The sequence below is a fragment of the Chrysemys picta genome, chromosome 7 (assembly GCF_011386835.1).
Source record: "Chrysemys picta bellii isolate R12L10 chromosome 7, ASM1138683v2, whole genome shotgun sequence".
Classification (NCBI taxonomy): domain Eukaryota; kingdom Metazoa; phylum Chordata; order Testudines; family Emydidae; genus Chrysemys; species Chrysemys picta.
Window position 1 is genome coordinate 127,414,841 of NC_088797.1, and position 17,821 is coordinate 127,432,661.

General features: G+C 60.2%; 1 protein-coding gene and 1 long non-coding RNA gene across 3 annotated transcripts in view; both read right to left on the reverse strand.

Annotated features, from left to right (window-relative positions):
• The window catches only part of LDB1 (LIM domain binding 1), a 41,687-nt gene extending 40,928 nt beyond the window's left edge, over positions 1 to 759 (reverse strand). For both annotated transcript variants that reach the window (XM_065552690.1, XM_065552689.1), the window contains exon 1: positions 594 to 759. In XM_065552690.1, coding sequence (XP_065408762.1) covers positions 594 to 618 — 25 coding nt within the window. In that variant the 5' untranslated portion in view covers positions 619 to 759. The remainder of the gene's footprint in view (positions 1 to 593) is intronic.
• Positions 760 to 14,481: 13,722 nt separating this feature from the next.
• LOC135972815 (uncharacterized) lies at positions 14,482 to 16,834 on the reverse strand. Its single transcript, XR_010589356.1, has 2 exons — positions 16,160 to 16,834; positions 14,482 to 15,105 (listed from the first exon to the last, which is right to left on the reverse strand). It is a non-coding gene; the product is annotated as an uncharacterized LOC135972815 (long non-coding RNA).
• Between the last annotated feature and the right edge of the window lie 987 nt (positions 16,835 to 17,821).

Sequence of the window (17,821 nt, forward strand, 5' to 3'; positions counted from 1 at the left end):
CAAGGGCACCACTGCACCCCCGTCACAATGTCCCGAGCCCCCCCCCAGCCGGGCCCAGGGGCACCACTGCACCCCGTCACAATGCCCCGAGCCCCCCCCCAGCCGGGCCAAGGGGCACCACTGTATCCCCGTCACAATGCCCCGAGCCCCCCCCCAGCCGGGCCAAGGGGCACCACTGCACCCCCGTCACAATGCCCCGAGCCCCCCCAGCCGGGCCAAGGGGCACCACTGCACCCCCCGGCACGGTGCCCGAGCCCCCCCCCAGCCGGGCCAAGGGGCACCACCGCCCACTAGACGCAGCCAGACTCTGTGGGTCCGTCTCCCCTGTGCTGGGAACGCCGCCCCGTGTGCTCCACCAGCCCGACACGGACCCCCACCCCCGGGCCCCACATGCCAGCTCCCCTGGGGCCCGCCACTTGCCCCCCCCCCCGCAAAAGGCGCTGCAACCCCCAGGCTCGTACCCCCCGGGCCCCACGGAGAGAGTTTCCTGCGCGCACCCCAGCCCCGCGTCTCGCGTGGGTGCCCAGCGCCGGGCTCTGCCCCTGCGCACCCCTCCCCCCCACGCGCGAAGGGGACAGGCCGGAGCCACTCACCAGGGCAGGCGCACCCCACTGACATCTTCACATGCCCGGCCGGGCCCCGGCGAGCTTGGAGGTGCCCCGCGGCGGGCTCCGGGCATGGGCTGCCCTCGGCGAGCGGGACACGAGCCGGCCCCCCCGAGCGGGGCCCCCCGGCGCAGGGGCTCCCCGCGGCGCTGCTCCCACGCGCTGGCCGCCCCGGGGGGAGTCACGGGCGCGTGACGCAGCGCGGAAAAAACCGGGCCGGAGCCGAAATCTCTGACATGGTGATTGTGCTGCTGCGCGCGCGCGTGCGCGGGTGTGTGTGTGTGTGAGAGTGTGTGCGTGTGCGTGTGCGTGTGCGCGGCGGGGGCAGGGCCAGCGTGCGTGCGTGCGTGTGCGGCTGCGTCTGGGGTGCGCACGGACCCGGGGGGGGGGTGCGCGTGTGTACGTGCGTGTGCGGCCGGGCATGCGTGTGGAGGTGCGTGGGGGCGCGCTGTGTGCATGCGTGGCCCGCGTGTGCACATACGTGTGTGTGTGTGCGCGCGCGTGTGCACAAACGTGTGGGGGAGGCAGGGCCAGTGTGGGTCCGCGTCTGGGTGTGCGCATGGAGCCGTGTGTGTGCATATACCTGCGTGTGTGACTGTGTAGGTGTGTGTACATCCTTGTGTGCATACGTGGACGTGTGTGTGCATGGTGTGTGTGTACATATACGGGCATGTGTGGCCACCTATGCGTGTGTGTGTATGTGCACTATGTGCATGTGTGTGCAGGTAGGTGTGTGTGCCCGTGGCTGAGGGGTGGGCGATGGCAGGGCCAGAGTGCATGTGTGTGCGACTGCATCTGGGTGTGTGCATAGGCCCATGTGTGTGCGCATGTATGTACATGTGTGGCCATGTATGCACATGCATGTGTATGTAGGTATGTGTGCATGTATACACCCATGTGTGACCATGTATGCATGTGTGTGTGCACACTGTGTTCATGTGTGTGCAGGTGATGTGTGTGCACGTACATGCATGTGTGACCATGTATGTGTGTGTGCGCACATACACGTGTGCGAGCACATGTGTGTGCGCACCCCATCCTTGCTGTCCCTAGCACAGCACAGGAGTGAGGACACCCCACATTGCCCGGGTGCAGCAGCCCCTTCCCGTGGGGGTCGGACTGGCTGACCCCTCTGGCCTGGGCCTGGAGCTAACAGAGCAGCACACAGGGGCTGGACCCGAACGGAGCCGTGGGGCCCCATGGGCTGCCTGGTGTAACATGAGCCAGGCGGGGACTTAGAGGGGGTCTGGTGATACAGTGGGGTCGGGAACGTGTTGGGGAGGGCTAGGGAGGTGGGGGTGGGGAAGGAGGTGGGAGGTCTAGGAGGAAGAGGGGGTGGGGGGCAGGGAGGGGAAGGGAAGGTGTACCGTGGGATCAGGGAGGAAGAGGGGGTGGGGGGCGGGGAGCATGGGGGGCAGGGAGGGGAAGGGAAGGTGTACCGTGGGATCAGGCAGGAAGAGGGGGGTGGGGGGCGGGGAGCATGGGGGGCAGGGAGGGGAAGGGAAGGTGTACCGTGGGATCAGGGAGGAAGAGGGGGTGGGGGGCAGGGAGGGGAAGGGAAGGTGTACCGTGGGATCAGGGAGGAAGAGGCTGTGAGGGGGTTCAGGGCAGTAGAGGGGGGCTGGGCTGGGGCCCGGATGTCTGTTTCTAGTTCACAGGCAATCACTGGTCATGGCTGCCTGTGCAGCCCCTCGGCGCCCGCTGCGTTGCCATGGCCAGAGGTGCCCATGTGTCACGGACTCACAGATCGTGCCCGCTCTTGGCCCCGTGCGGTCCGTGGGGGGTGCCCCTTTCAGTGAGACAGCCCTTCTCGGGGAGTCCACTCGCTCTGGGTCCCCCGGGGCCTCCACCCCCAGAGAGAATAATGCCCCCCACCCGCCCTGTCCTCTAGACCGGAGTGACTCTCAGCCAGCATGAAACAGGAGGGTTTATTGAGTGATTGAACCCAGCACAGGAAACTCTCAGGGCCTCAGGCCTGGCCTCCCTCAGCCCAGCACATCCCAGTCTCTCTGCATCCAGGGGGGCTCTGCCTGCTCCCCCTCTCCAGCCCCGAGCCCCCCTGCTCCCAGCTGGGCATCTGAGATCACCGGCCCCAGACCCCCCTATGTCCATTGTTTTCTCTCCAGGTAAACAGGGTCGTAAATCAGGGCCTCCTCTCCTCACTTCTGTCCTCTGGCCAGAACCGGCTGCGTCTCCTCAGCTGGGCCTCTGGGTCGCCAGGGCAGCTGCTCCCACCCCCGTCCCCACTGGAGCAGGGCTAGGGGTCCGCGCTCGCCCTCTGCAGCTGCCCCCACTAGAACAGGCCTGGGTCCCGTACCCAGTGCTGCCTGCCAGGCCCCGGGGCCGTAGCCCTGGGCCCAGCTGCTGCCGGAGACATGCATGGAGGGGCACGGGCGGGAGCTGGGGCCCCCACAGGGCTGGTTCCCGGCATCCCCCTCCCTGCCACTTCTGGGCCACTTCCTCTGCTTGGCACCAGGCCAGCCCTCTCCTGGCCCAGATGCACAGGCCTCATGAGGGGAGGGGAGTTTGAGATACACCCTCCCCCCTGCCCCTAATGACAGGCGGAGCCTGCCCCGGGATAGGCAGCTGGGGCTGGTGCCCAGGGGGCAGGGAGGGGGGACCCCGCCTCTGTTCTGGGGCTGCCAAGCCCGGCATCAAGGCTGACCCCAGGGGAAGGTGTAAGATGCCCCCCGATGGGCACTTATAGAATATCTGGCCCCTGGGGAGAGTTTCTCCCTGGCTGTGGCAGTCAGGGGCTGGCTTCTGCCCTGGGGCAGGAGGGTTTGTGGCCCTTCCACGTCCCCTGTGATGTCACTTGGGACACCCTCTCATTAGCCACAGGAAACGACTGGGGGAACCTGATGAGCTTTTGGCCTCCGTGGTTCCTTGTGGCAGTGAGTTCCGCAGGCTAACAGTGAATTGTGCATGACCTTTCCTTGTCTCAGCTGTTGGCCTTTTGCCCTTTCATTCCAGTGGGCTCCTTTGCTGGGGGACTGGAGCAGACCCTAACCCAGGGGTGGGCAAACTTTTTGACCCGAGGGCCACATCTGGGTATGGAAATTGTATGGCGGGTCATGAATGCTCCTGGTTCCCAGACAGTGGGAGCTGTGGGGCAGCACTTGGGGCAGGGGCAGGGGCAGCGTGTGGAGCCCTCTGGCTGCCCCTACGCGTAGGAGCCGGAGGGAGGACATGCCGCTGCTTCCGGGAGCCACGCGGAGCCATGGTACATGCGGAGCAGGGCAAGCCCCGGACCACGCTCCCCGGCGAGAGCTCGAGGGCCGGATTAAAGCGTCTGAAGGGCCGGATGTGGCCCCCGGGCCGCAGTTTGACCCCCCTGCCCTAACCCCACCACCCCAACGGGCAATTGAGCCCATGGAGGCCCCATGGAGCAAGACGGGCCCAAGTGACGTTGCAGGTCTCTAGTATGAAGTGCCCCTGGCACCCCGCCCCTGGTGAGAAGCGCAAAGCGGGAGAAGAGCTGGAGCCGTCAGGTGAGCTCTCGCAGGCTCCTCCCGGCACAGACCTTCCCCCCCACCAATTCTCTCCCCCCCCCCCCCCCCAGCGCTCTCCCCGAGCCCGGGGCGGGGGGGGTGTTAAAGCCCCAGGCAGCCCCATCTGCAGGGGCGGCACGTGGGGAGAGAGGCTCCTGCTCGGATCCTGCCAGATAGACAGGCTGCAGCCTCCCGGCTGTGACTCCAGCCCAAAGGCCTGGCACCCTCCTGGCCAGCACCCACCGCCCCATGAGCAGGAGGGGAAGGGGTCCCAGGAAGGGGTCACCCTGGCCCCATCTCCTCCCGCTGGGGCATTGCCTAGGCTGAGCTCTCCTGCCGCGTGCTCCGGGTGCTCTCAGCCCCAGCTTGGCACGGCTTGGGGAAGGCAGGCATGTCCACGTGGCTGCTGCAGAGAGCCCTGTCCCACCTCCCCTGTGGCCCCGGGTGCCCGGCTGCGTCTGAGGGAGCAGCCCCACGAGGCAGGAAGGCCCAAGTGGTCTCCAAGGCTCGCGCATCCTATGGGCACCACCTGAGCCTGGCCCCAAAACCCATCCTGTGGGGAGGCCGAGCCTCATCCCCTCACAGGGCCGGCTCCCTCCCCGACCCCTGCCTGTCTCCGGGCCAGCTTGTCACGCCCACCTTGCTGCCTGCAGTCCTGCCAGCTCCCCACTGCTATGGGGCTGGGAAGGGCCCCGCCTCGCTCTCGGAGAGGGGAGAGCCATTCCCGGCTCATCCTGCGCTAACCGGTTCCTGGAGGGCCAGCTGTGGGAAGGGGTGGGGAGCAGGAGGAAGACGGCTACACCTGGGAGACTGCCGCAGGCTGCCCCGACCCGGAGCCTGCATGGACCTGAAGCCGGGTGCCCCAAGAAGAGGGAAGGACGGTAGACCCTAAATAAAGACAGTCTCCCAGCTGACCACCCACCCACCAGGATCCCGTTACCCCACTGCGCGCCCAGGCAGAGACAATGCCAGGGACCCAGGAGACCGAGACCCAGCCAGCCAGCACTGGGCGGGCAGCTCTTCTGGTCAGTATTGTGTGATATCACAGGGGTTCTCAACCTTTTTCTTTCGGAGGCCCCCCCAACATGCTAGAAAAACTCCATGGCCCGTCCGTGCCACAACTGGTTTTCTGCATATAAAAGCCAGGGCCGGCATTAGGGGATAGCAAGCAGGGCAGTTGCCGGGGGCCCCCACGCCACAGGAGCCCCCCTCGAACCTACATTGCTCAGGCTTCAGCTTCAGCTCAGGGGCGGGGTCAGGGCCTGGGCTTTGTAGCCCATAGAGTTACTTGGCTAGCTATTCGATCCCACTAATCCAGCCAGCCGTATCAAGTCACGTGTTTCTCTTTCCGAATTCATCCATTTCATGTCTGATTCTTATATTTTGTCAGTATTAATTCCTATGAAATTAGGATGTGTTGAGGCATATGATATGTGTTTCCTAATCATTATACATAGAATAAGTTTAGCTGAAATGCAAGAAGCCGACCGGCCTGTATCCGGTAAGATCCGCTCAATAGCTACACGTATGAGCAGTTAAGAGTAAGTCAGCATAAAAGCTGGCAACCTTTGGGACAGATAGAAATGGTCCCTGAATTTTGGGGAACTGAAGGGAGGAACTACACCCAACACTGAACAGGTTTATCCGGCGTTGGTAACCGCAGGGCACACCACAAACCTGGAAGTTGGCAAGAGAGCCTAGGTTGGCAGTTTTTGGAGTGAGATCATCCTTATTAATATGGAGGGAGTAAGTGTCATGATCCACTAGCCTGTAGGAGAAGGGCCCCCATAAACGTCTTAGGGTACGGAAATAAGATTTGGGGATAGTAGGTTGGGGCTGAATTACATAGCGTCAGGATCCTCTAACGCACCATGTACGGATATCTTAGGGAGCTTTTTCTTTTCTTTGTTCCCCTCTATTCTATAGACTATCATTCTATCTTCCATCACACTGTCAGCTCAGTCTGTGCAGTGTAGTAGAACTACTCAACATCCCGAACCACTGGGGAAGCCAGCACCATCGTGTTATCGCGCATGCCAGGAGTAAGGCTGGTCCTTCACCTCCTTGACCAGGTCCTCAAGGAAGGGTGTGAGTATGTTAGGTTAAGGTTTGAGTAGGAACTACTCAAAGGAACGTTACCACCAGGAGTTTTGGAATTCTTTTACTGTTTTACAGTCATAAGTTTCATAGTATTTATTATTCTTTTGTTAATCTCAATAAAGTTTTTATCAATTTGGTATTATCCTCAGTGTAAGTGGTTTGCCGAGTACCCCGCGAGTCCTCTCCCGCTACAGAGCTCTGAGTTCTCGGCCCCTGTCGTCTGAATTGGACAAGAACCTATCAATCTTCTGGTCGGATGCGATCAGCGGTGAGTCATAACAACTAACCCATCACATTCAGGTCAACAGCTTCAGCCCCATGCAGCGGGACTTCAACTTTCTGACGAGAGCCCCAGTGAGTCTAATGCTGGCCCTAATTGGCAGATCCCCTGAAACCTGCTTACAGCCCCAGACCCTTCATAGACCAATCCCAACTAAATCTTCCCAGCCAGGGAAGCCAGGCCTTCAAAACCTCTAAGGATGGAGATTCCACCACCTCCCTAGGTAACCCGTTCCAGTGCTTCACCACCCTCCTCGTGAAATAGTTTTTTCCTAATATCCAACCTAGACCTCCCCCACGGCAACTTGAGACCATTGCTCCTTGTTCTGTCATCTGCCACCACTGAGAACAGTCTAGATCCATCCTCTTTGGAACCCCCTTTCAGGTAGTTGAAAGCAGCTATCAAATCCCCCCTCACTCTTCTCTTCTGCAGACTAAACAATCCCAGTTCCCTCAGCCTCTCCTCATAAGTCATGTGCTCCAGGCCTCTAATCATTTTCATTGCCCTCCGCTGGACTCTCTCCAATTTGTCCATATCCCTTCTGTACTGGGGGCCCCAAAACTGGATGCAATACTCTAGGTGTGGCCTCACCAGTGCCGAATAGAGGGGAATGATCACTTCCCTCGATCTGCGGGGCTGCGTTAGTAGGACCATTGCCAAAATGCCGTTAGCCTTCTTGGCAACGAGGGCACACTGCTGACTCATATCCAGCTTCTCATCCACTGTAACCCCCAGGTCCTTTTCTGCAGAATTGCTGCTTAGCCAGTCGGCAGGGGCGGTGAGTTATATGGGCCTGTGGTGCCCTGGCTCCAGGAATATTCAGGGCCCAGCCCCACCAATGTTCGGGGCTGGGTCTCTCTCCCAGCCCTGCCTGCTGCCCCTGGGCAATTTAAAAGGTCCTGGGGGCCCCTACTGCCACCATCAGCAGCACGGCCCTGCGGCCCCTGGGTGTGTGGGGGGGGAAGTCTCCGCGCGCTGCCCCCCGCTCCAAGCACCGACTCTGCCATTGGAACTGCAGCCAATGGGAGTAGCGGGGGTGGTGCCTGCAGGCAGCGGATATCCCCTCCTAGGAGCCGCTGCCAGGGTGGGGGGGGGTTGCTTTCGGGAGCCGCCCAAGGTAAGTGCCACACCCCTCACCCCCTACCCCAGCCCACACCCAGCACCCTAACTCCCTCCCAGAGCCCACCCCCACACCCCCTCCTGCACGCCAACCCCCACACCCAGCACCCTAACTCCCTCCCAGAGCCCACAGCCCCTCCTGCACACCAACCCTCACCCCCAGCACCCTAACTCCCTCCCAGAGCCCACCCCCACACCCCCTCCTGCACGCCAACCCCCACACCCAGCACCCTAACTCCCTCCCAGAGCCCACAGCCCCTCCTGCACGCCAACCCTCACACCCAGCACCCTAACTCCCTCCCAGAGCCCACCCCCACAGCCCCTCCTGCACGCCAACCCCCACACCCAGCACCCTAACTCCCTCCCAGAGCCCACAGCCCCTCCTGCACGCCAACCCCCACACCCAGCACCCTAACTCCCTCCCAGAGCCCACCCCCACAGCCCCTCCTGCACGCCAACCCCCACACCCAGCACTCTAACTCCCTCCCAGAGCCCACCCCCACACCCCCTCCTGCACGCCAACCCCCACCCCCAGCACCCTAACTCCCTCCCAGAGCCCACAGCCCCTCCTGCACGCCAACCCTCACACCCAGCACCCTAACTCCCTCCCAGAGCCCACCCCCACAGCCCCTCCTGCACGCCAACCCCCACACCCAGCACCCTAACTCCCTCCCAGAGCCCACCCCCACAGCCCCTCCTGCACGCCAATCCCCTGCCCCAGCCCAGAGCCCACCCCCCAGCACCCTAACTCCCTCCCAGAGCCCACAGCCCCTCCTGCACGCCAACCCTCACACCCAGCATCCTAACTCCCTCCCAGAGCCCACCCCCACAGCCCCTCCTGCACGCCAACCCCCACACCCAGCACCCTAACTCCCTCCCAGAGCCCACCCCCACAGCCCCTCCTGCACGCCAATCCCCTGCCCCAGCCCAGAGCCCACCCCCCAGCACCCAAACTCCCTCCCAGAGTCTTAGGCAGGTGTGTGTGTGGGGGGGAGGGCAGGACTTGGACCTGTTCTGGGCACCACCAAAAATTATACAAGCCTGCCATTCCTGCCAGTCGCTCTCTGGCCTGTAGCGGTGCATGGGATTCTTCCGTCCTAAGTGTACAACTCTGCACTTGTCCTTGTTGAACCTCATCAGGTTTCTTTTGGCCCAATCCTCCAATTTGTCTAGGTCACTCTGAACCCTATCCCTACCCTCCAGCATATTTACCTCTCCCCCCAGCTTAGGGTGCAATCCATCCCATCATCCAGATCATTATTAAAGATGTTGAACAAAAATCGGCCCCAGGACCGACCCCTGGGGCACTCCGCTTGATATCGGCTGCCAACTGGACATCGATCCGATGATCACTACCCGTTGAGCCGGACAATCTAGCCAGCTTTCATCCAATCCATACTTCTTTAACTTGCTGGCAAGAATACTGTGGGAGACCGTATCAAAAGCTTTGCTAGAGTCAAGATATATCACGTCCACCACTTTCCCCATATCCACAGAGCCAGTTATCTCCTCATAGAAGGCAATTAGGTTGGTCAGGCATGACTTGCCCTTGGTAAATCCATGTTGACTGTTCCTGATCGCCTTCCTCTCCTCCTAGTGCTTAAAAATTGATTCCTTGAGGACCTGCTCCATGATTTTTCCAGGGACTGAGGTGAGGCTGACTGGCCTGTAGTTCCCCGGATTCTCCTTCTTCCCTTTGTTAAAGATGGGCACTACATTAGCCTTTTTCCAGTCATCCGGGACCTCCCCCAGTTGCCAGGAGTTTTCAAAGATGATGGCCACTGGCTCTGCAATCGCATCAGCCAACTCCCTCAGCACCCTCGGATGCAGCGCATCCGGCCCCATGGACTTGTGCATGTCCAGCTTTTCGAAATAGTCCTTAACTTGTTCTTTCACCACTGAGGGCTGCTCGCCTCCTCCCCATACTGTGCTGCCCAGTGCAGCAGTCTGGGAGCTGACCTTGTCTGTGAAGACTGCGGGGGAAGGGGGGGGGGGGGGACATTGAGTACTTTCAACTTTTTCCACATCATCTGTCACTAGGTTGCCTCCCCCATTCAGTGAGGGTCCCACACTTTCCCTGACCTTCTTGTTGCTAATATACCTGTAGAAACCCTTCTTGTTACCCTTCACATCCCTGCCAGCTGCAACTCCAGTTGTGCTTTGGCCTTCCTGATTACACCCCTGCATGGTTGAGAACCACTGTGATATCACAATGCAACAGTACGGGGGGGGGGGGGATTTAACCGGTGCTGCCTGCATCCTGCCAGGGCATCACCATGTGTAGCCCCCCTCAGCATCTAACCCGTCCCTCTCAGCCTGCTTAAAACGGCAACCGTGCCAGAGAATCCCTGGAAATATCAAATCCCACAACCGTCGGCCAACATGCCCCCCCCGTGTCCTTGCTGCCAGCTGCCCTGCTCAGATGGGTGAGGGTTCAAACCAGGCTCTGTGTAGCTGCAGGCGCAGAACGGGAAAAGCGCTAGAGGAAGCACTCGGGGGCACAGTTCATTCGCCCCCTCACCATCTAGCTACACCAAGGTTTTGATGAGGGAAGTCGCTCGCCTCAAGCCCCAGAGCTCTTTCCAAAGGCCCAGAAATTGCCCTGCGCTGCCAGGCGTTCATGGCTCCCTGGCGCCCGCGGGCACAGAGCCGTGACTGCCCCGTTCTGTGCGGAGTGCGCGATGATCCGTGGGCGCCGGAAAAGAGAACAGAGGCAAAGGCAGCGCTCTGGTTTGGGACCCACGCTGCACAAGGAGCTCTCCCCACCGCCCCGGAGCTTGTGGTTCCCTTTTCCACCAGCTGGGGGCGCTGGCCCAGTAAACTGCCCTGCTGCAAATCGTGATTTGAACGAGATCCTTCTCCCCCTTTGGGGGCAGTACTCCAGGGGAACAGCCCTGACACAAGGACTGCCTGCAGGGTGCCCGTGCAACCCCTAACCTGCCCCTCCAGACCCCCATCCTGCTAGCTCACCCCGACTGGGAACAAGCACGGTGGAAGAAAAGCAACGCTGGATCATTGTTGGCCTGGAGACCAGAGCTGGGACAATAACTATGGCTTGTGCTCGTGTCCCCTCTCCTCCCACAGCACCTGGCACACCACAGCCCCCGTCGCTGGGCGAACACCTGGTAGATCCCAGGGCAGAGAGAGGGGACGAGGGACACGGGCGAAGGCTTTTGCCTGAATGCAGCAAAGGAGGGAGCAGATAATCGCAAGGGCCACAGCTGCTGGGGATACTGGAGAGGCGGAGAGCCCGGGCCCAAGCCAAGCATCCCCAGGTGCTGCCCAGGGCACACCCCTCAACCGCCGGGTGTCCTGCTGCTGGTAACCGCTGCCCGTGGGCCACGCCGAGCTGCCTGGTCCCCAGCAGCACAGGCCATCTCCTCCCATGGCTCTGCCGCTGCCCCCCCAGGGGCACAGCACTCAGCCGTGGGCGCTGTGATCTCACTACAGCCCAGAGCAGAGCTGGGACGGACACACACCCCCCTTCCTTCATGGGGGCTCTGTCTGCCCTCGCTGGCCATAGTGAGAGTCCCAGGACCCCACGTCTTGCCCTCCAACCAGCCCCCTGTGCCGCAGCCTGGCAACTGCTGGGGTGGAGCTGCCTTGGTCTGGGTATAGCAGGCTTGGCCAGAGCCCCCCGGCTGGGCTCTGTCCCGGACTGACAGATCGCGCCCACTCTTGGCCCCGTTCGGTCCCTGGGGGAAACCTCTTCAGTGCAACAGCCCTTCTCGGGGGTCCACTCTCCTTCGGGGTCAGGCCCCTCCACCTCCTGGAGCTGCACCTCTCTGAGCCTTAGCACGTCTGTCTTTGCTGTGGGCCCCCTCGGGGAGTCCCCTCGCTCTGGACCCCCGGGGCCTTCACCCCCAAAGGGGTTGATGCAACCCTGTTCTCTAGACCAGAGCGACTCTCAGCCAGCGTAACACAGGAGGGTTTATTGAGAGTTGAACCCAGCACAGGAAACTCTCAGGGCCTCAGGCCTGGCCTCTCTCAGCCCAGCACACCCCAGTCTCTCTGCATCCAGGTGGGCTCTGCCTGCCCCCCCTCTCCAGTCCGGAGCCCCCCTGCTCCCAGCTGGGCATCTGAGATCCCCGGCCCCAAACCCCGCCTCTGTCCATTGTCTTCTCTCCAGGGAAACAGGGTTGTAAACAGGGTCACCTGGGCCTCCTCTCTTCTCAGCCCTCCTCTGGCTGGAACCGGCTGGTCAGGTCACTGGGGTCCTCTCTCCCCAGCCCGTTGTCCTCCCACTGGCCAGAACTGGCAGGCGCCAGGTCATCAGGTCACCGGTTGCTGGGGTCCCCACTCTCCAGGCCATCGGCTGGGGTCCCAAGTTACCTCTCTGGTCCTCTGTAACCACAAACTCCCTCTCCCCTCACCTCATTAAACCAGTAACACTGAGTCCCACCCCCTCTGCATGCAAACCATTGGAAAACCAAGGAAAACACAAGAAAATCCCCCACTTTGTCACAGGCTCTATCCTAGGGTTACCATACATCCGGAGTTCCCCGGATATGTCCGGCTTTTTGGTGCTCAAATCCCCGTCTGGGGGAATTTCCAAAAAGCCCGACATGTCCAGGGAAATAGGGAGGCATAAGCCAGGGTCCGCCTGGCCCCAGCATGATCGGCCGGGTCCGCAGCGCCGTGCAGCCCCATTTTTGCAAACCCTGCTGTAATTTTATTAGTCTAGTTAAGATGTGTGAATGAGGGATGTATGGGTGATAGAATCAACCTCCAGCACCAGCCGGTCCTGATGAGATAAAGTTCAAATACCAACGGCTGAAGAACTAGACAACAGCCCTAACTCAAGCAAGAAGCATCCACCCTAAAAAGAAACAACAGAAGGAAGATCAAAGCCAGGTCCCAGGCTGACAGTCACGCCTGCAATTGACTGGTGATCAAGTACCAAACCCAGAGGCGGCCTGACACAGCGAGACCTAGAGACTTTGAATCCAGAACTCCTATAAAAAGGAAGGGTGAAATGAGAGACTTTGGGTAACGTTCTGCTATCAACATCAAGGAGCATCGGTGCGCGCCCGACAGAGACCCGGCTCCCCCTCGTGCTCAGCTTTCCTGGCCAGTTAGCTGCCACGAGCTACGATCCCAAGCTGTGAACTCAAACTACACTCAGGACTGGTAACTATCCAGCAGCTGCAGAACATTTTGGTGTGTGTGTGTGTGTGTGAGTGTATGTGTATAAGCATTGAGGTATTTGCTAATAGTTACAGATTAATAATAAATGTGGCATCTTTGCCTTGACCCCTAAAACGATCCTGTATAAGTTTGTGGGACTACATGTAGCCCAGCTGCCCCGGCTACATTGTAGCGAGCTCGGGCGGGGGGGGCTCGTGTTTCCCTTTCGGGCAGGACCCCCCTGCCACTGGGGGACCCTTCCTGTGGCCCCGTTGCCCCGCGCGGCTCAGAACCCGACGCCGCAGGAGCTGTTTCCGGCGGGGACAACAGGCCAGGGAACGTGCTCGGTGGCGGCAGGAAGGAGGCTGCGGCCAGGGCTGCAGGGACCCGCGCCACCCCGGTCGCCACCGAGCGTCTGAAGCCCCCGCTAGGCAGAGGCTGCAGGGGGAGCAGGGCAGGCGGGGGGGTGCAGAGGCTGCAGGGCGAGGAGGAGCAGGGCAGGCAGGGGCGGGGGGGGTGCAGGGGCAGGGCAGGCGGGGGTGCAGAGGCTGCATGGGTGGGGGTGCAGGGGCTGCAGGGTGAGTGGGGAGCAGTGCGAGGAGGAGCAGGGCAGGCAGGGGCATAGAGGCTGCAGGGCGCAGGGCAAGTGGGGAGCAGGGGTCTCAGAGGCTGCAGGGGCAGGGGGTGCAGGGGGGCGCAGGGGAAGGGGGGCAAGTGGGGAGCAGGGAAGCACTTAGCAACCCCCAACCAAGATCAGAGCGGGAGGGAGGAGGGGGAATGCGGGGTGCTCAGAGGAGGGGCAGAGTTGGGGCAGGGACGTTGGGGAAGGGGTGGGGAAGGGGCAGAGTTGGGACAGGGGCAGGGCCAGGGCCCCCGTGGAATGTCTTTTTCCAGTGTTGAAATAGGGTAACCCTACTTTATCCCTGCAAATGCTTCAGCCACTGCTCTGGTTACATGGCAACTGCCCAAGCCATGCGCAGCTGCTGGCTCCGCCGTGCTTGGCAGGCGGGGCTCCGTGCTCCCAGACCCGCCTCCGCTCTGGCCTCCCCGACGCTCAGACCCGATCACCCAGACGGTGTACAGCTCCCCCTCTGCAGGCCCAAGGACTTTCCCCAGTGCCCTCCCACCCTCTGCCGTGAGCTTGCCCAGGGGCTCCTAGGCCAGCCGCCTGCAGAGAGCTGGGACTGCCACTGTGACGTTCCCCTGGTGTTATCCGGACCGGTGATCTGCTCCGTCACTCCGACCCTCGACTCTGGGAGCCAGCCTTACCCTGCTCTGCTGTGAGAACCCTCACCCCTGGGCTGGTCACGCACAGCCTCTGGCGTGTAAACTGCTCCTTGGATTGTGCGACCGAATGACACTAGCCGATATCTCCAGTCCCAGACACAACCCTAGGAACCTCCGTCTTGCAGTGTCCAGTTGTGCCCGCTGGACGCCGCAAGCCTATATGAGTTCATCAATTTAACAAAGAAATTGGTATGTGCCAGGCTTGTTCTCCCAAGGGCAGGGCCGGCACTTCCATTTAGGCGACCGGGCGCCAGGATTTGGGGGTGCAGCAACTCGGCAGTGGGGGGGTCCTTCCGCGCTCCGGGTCTTTGGCAGCAATTCTGTGTCGGGTCCTTCACTCGCTCCGGGACCCGCCGCGGAAGTTCCCCGAAGACTGGGAGCACAGAAGGACCCCCGCCTAGGGTGCCAAAAACCCTGTCGCCACTCCTGCCCAAGGGGAGTCTGACACACTTCAAGCCAGACGCACTGCTTCAGTAGAATAAACCAACAGATTTATTAACGACAAAGCTAGATTGTAAGTGATTACGAGTCAAAGCACAACAACTCAGAGTGGTACCAAAAGAAAATACAACATAAGCTGGCAGCCGAAACTCTCAGCCCATTAGGCTGGGCAGCAAGTAGATGACGCAGTTTCTCACCCCACTGGATGTTGCAGTCCTTAGTACACAGGTTTGTCCCCTGAACCTGGGCCAGTCTCCTGTGTTGGAGTCTTGTCTTCTTCTCAGTGGCCCGGTCGCTTGCAGCAGAGGTGGGGGCAGGAGCAGGGCCCAGTATGTGTCCACACTGCCTGTTTTATACCCTCAGTCCATGTGCTTGGGGAGCACAAGTCCAGGCACGTCTGGGGGCATTGCTGAGTCTCTCCAAACAAGGTTAACAATTCCCCTGGGGTGGCCTCGTGCAGGGGAGTCATGGCATTGTAGCTCCCTTGCTGGACAATGGCTGCTGATGGGTTGTTCGACTCCCCGCCCGGGCGTTAGTTACTTTCCTTGCTGTTGCCTCTGGGGAGCGAATATCTGGCCGATTCCCCAGCTCACAGCATGTTTTAGTGACAACCAAACACAATTCTCATAACGTCGTATGCATGAACGATACACATCTATGGAGAGAGAAATGACTTTCAGCAGATCAGAACCTTTCCCCGGATACATATGAAGCATGCCTTGTAAGGGAAGATCACCATGACAGGAAAATGAGGAATATGGGGGTTACAGCACGCTCCCCAAGGTATAGAATGTCACAGACAGGTTGAACCCCCTCCTGCGGCGCCACCTGATGTGCTGGGGTCCCACTAAGCCTGGGTTTCCTCACCCTGCTCTTGCTGTGCCAGGCTCTCAAGCCTTCTCCAGCACACACAGGTAAGGCCACACCCAGCTGCAGACAGGCTGAAATCAGCTCCGTGGGAGGGCTTAGCTAGGGGAATGGCCAGCACTCACGGACACTCCTTTTTTGGGGTATGAACCCAAAATAATAATGTCTTGTGCTGTATGGAAAGATCTGCACAGCGCAAGCTCATAAACATTCGCCCCCTCCCTCAGGGTGGGAGGAGATATGCACAGCTTCCCCCCGCCCCAGATAGGAATTGCATAAACTGGGTTTTGTAATAAATAAAATATAAGTTTGTTAACTACAAAAAGGTAAATTTGAAGTGATTATAAGGGCTGGCAAACAAACCAAAGTAGATCACGGAGCAAATAAAACAAAACATGCAAACTAAGCTCAATACACTCAAGAAACCAGTTACAAAATGTATTTCTCAGCCTAAAGGTTGTTTTGGGCGGGTTGCAGAGTTTCTGAAGCTTAGCGTTCCAGTTCTCTCTCTTTACAGGCTAGACCCCGTCTCTGCCCGGACTCAGCCCTGGCCTTTCCCTCAGCTTAGTTCCTTTCCCTTCGGGGTTTTTTAGCAATCTTCCTTCTTGGGCCGGGAGGCAATGGAGAAGAGTCCTGACTGATTTACTCCCCAGCCTTAAATAGAATGTACGTGAGGCGGGAATCTTTTGTTTCCCAGTCTGACCCCCACTCCCTGGAAAAAACACTGGAAGCCCAAGATGGGGGGGGGGGGTCTAGTACCAGGTGATGTGATCACCTGACCCTGTAGTATCAAAACAGCAACCACAGGAGCGTCTCAGAAAGGCGGGAGATTCGTATCTTACCAGCCTTATTCTTCTTCTTAATGGCCCATTGGTGCTGATTGCCCACTGTCTGGTGGACACGCTCCCAAATACACACAGTTGTAGTTGTTACATGGTCAATATTCCTAACTTCAGATACAGAAATGATACAGGCACACGCACTGGAAAAACACGTTCAGTAGATGATAACCGTTCCAGTGATACCTCACATGACCCATCTTGCATAAAACATCTTAGTTCTTGGTGCTGTCACAGGGGTTCACTCACCACTGTGGTGCCTCCTGCTGGCTGTCCTGGGAATTAGTTCTGCGTGTTAGTGCGCCCTCTTTGGGCGGTGTCATCACTCCTGCTCTAGGACCCACATGTCTCTCTAGGGACTGCAGCGTCCTCTTGAGCAACACAGCCCTCCAGCCATGCCACCCACTGTGCTCCCCCCATCCAGGGGACATGCAGGCCGCTGTTCAGACACTTCCATTAGTGGCTCCTACAGCAAATTGTCTGGCCACTTCCTCGTGGCCCCAGCATCCTCTTTGCCCTTGCCTCAGGGCCTCTGCCTGCAAACCCAGCAGCCAGCCAGGAGCTGTCTCTCGCTCCCCTGGTCCCTGCTAGCAGCACTGTTCTGTCCAGGGTGCTGGCAGATCTCTCAGCCCTCCCAAGACACCGACCGACCGACCGTCTATCCCTCCCTCCCTGGGCTCCCAGCAGAAAACTACCCTCCTCTGCCCTGCCCTCCCTTTTTTATATGGGCCTGCCTGGCCCTGATTGGCTGCTCCCTTCAGCCCTTCTCTGATTGGCTCCCTCTTGCGTAGCTCTATCAACCCCTTAGAGCCCAGTGTGGGGCAGGCACTGCATCACAGGTGCCCAGACACAGGCGGGAGGAAGGAGATGGATCCCGAGACACGGGTGGGTGCTGGTACTGCAGGCAGGTGGAGCTGGGGCATTTGAAGCAGCCAGGAAACCCAGGCTGGGTGTGCTCAGGTTGGCAGGAGAGAAGGGGGGCTCTGCACCCCGGGAAGAGCCAGCACAGGTAATGCCTCCTGGCCCCTTACTGCTCTCCCAGAAAGGCACCCAGCTTTTCCTTTGACCTTCCGCCCAGACAGCAACTCCAGGCAGGGCTGGGGCACGCAGCCTGTGGACGTTGGGCATGAGCCGTGCCCCCTGCCCGCGCTGTCCTGGCTCTGGGCCTGCACCCAGGCCTTCGGCCAAGCTGCCAGACCGGTGGTCTCCGCAAACTCTCACATCTCTCGCTCAAATGGCCACGGCCATGGAGAGACAGGAACACGCGGACCCAGCTCCCCTTTCCCAGGGCTCCCCACAGCACCCCAGAGGATCTCCTGACATCCAGGCTGCCCTGCATGGGCCCTTCTGCCACACGGACAGCCCCCCAGACACTGCAAACCCTGGGCTGCAGGGGACCGGGTTTTTCTCCTGGGCCTTCAGCCTCCTGGCGAAGGAACTGGCAGGGAATGTTAGCTGCGCCCCCAACTGCCCCATCCAAGACAGGCCTATGCCAGGCCACTGGGCACTGATGGCCCCTGAGATTCTAGCGTGGTCCTTGCCTGAGAAATCCCCTTAGAACAGGGCAGAGAGCTGCCGGCTGGGCCGACGCTCTGGTTTGCAGGGTCTTTCCTCGGGCAGAGGTCGGGTCCCCCCCGACTGCAGCAGCTGGCCCAGAGCACAGCA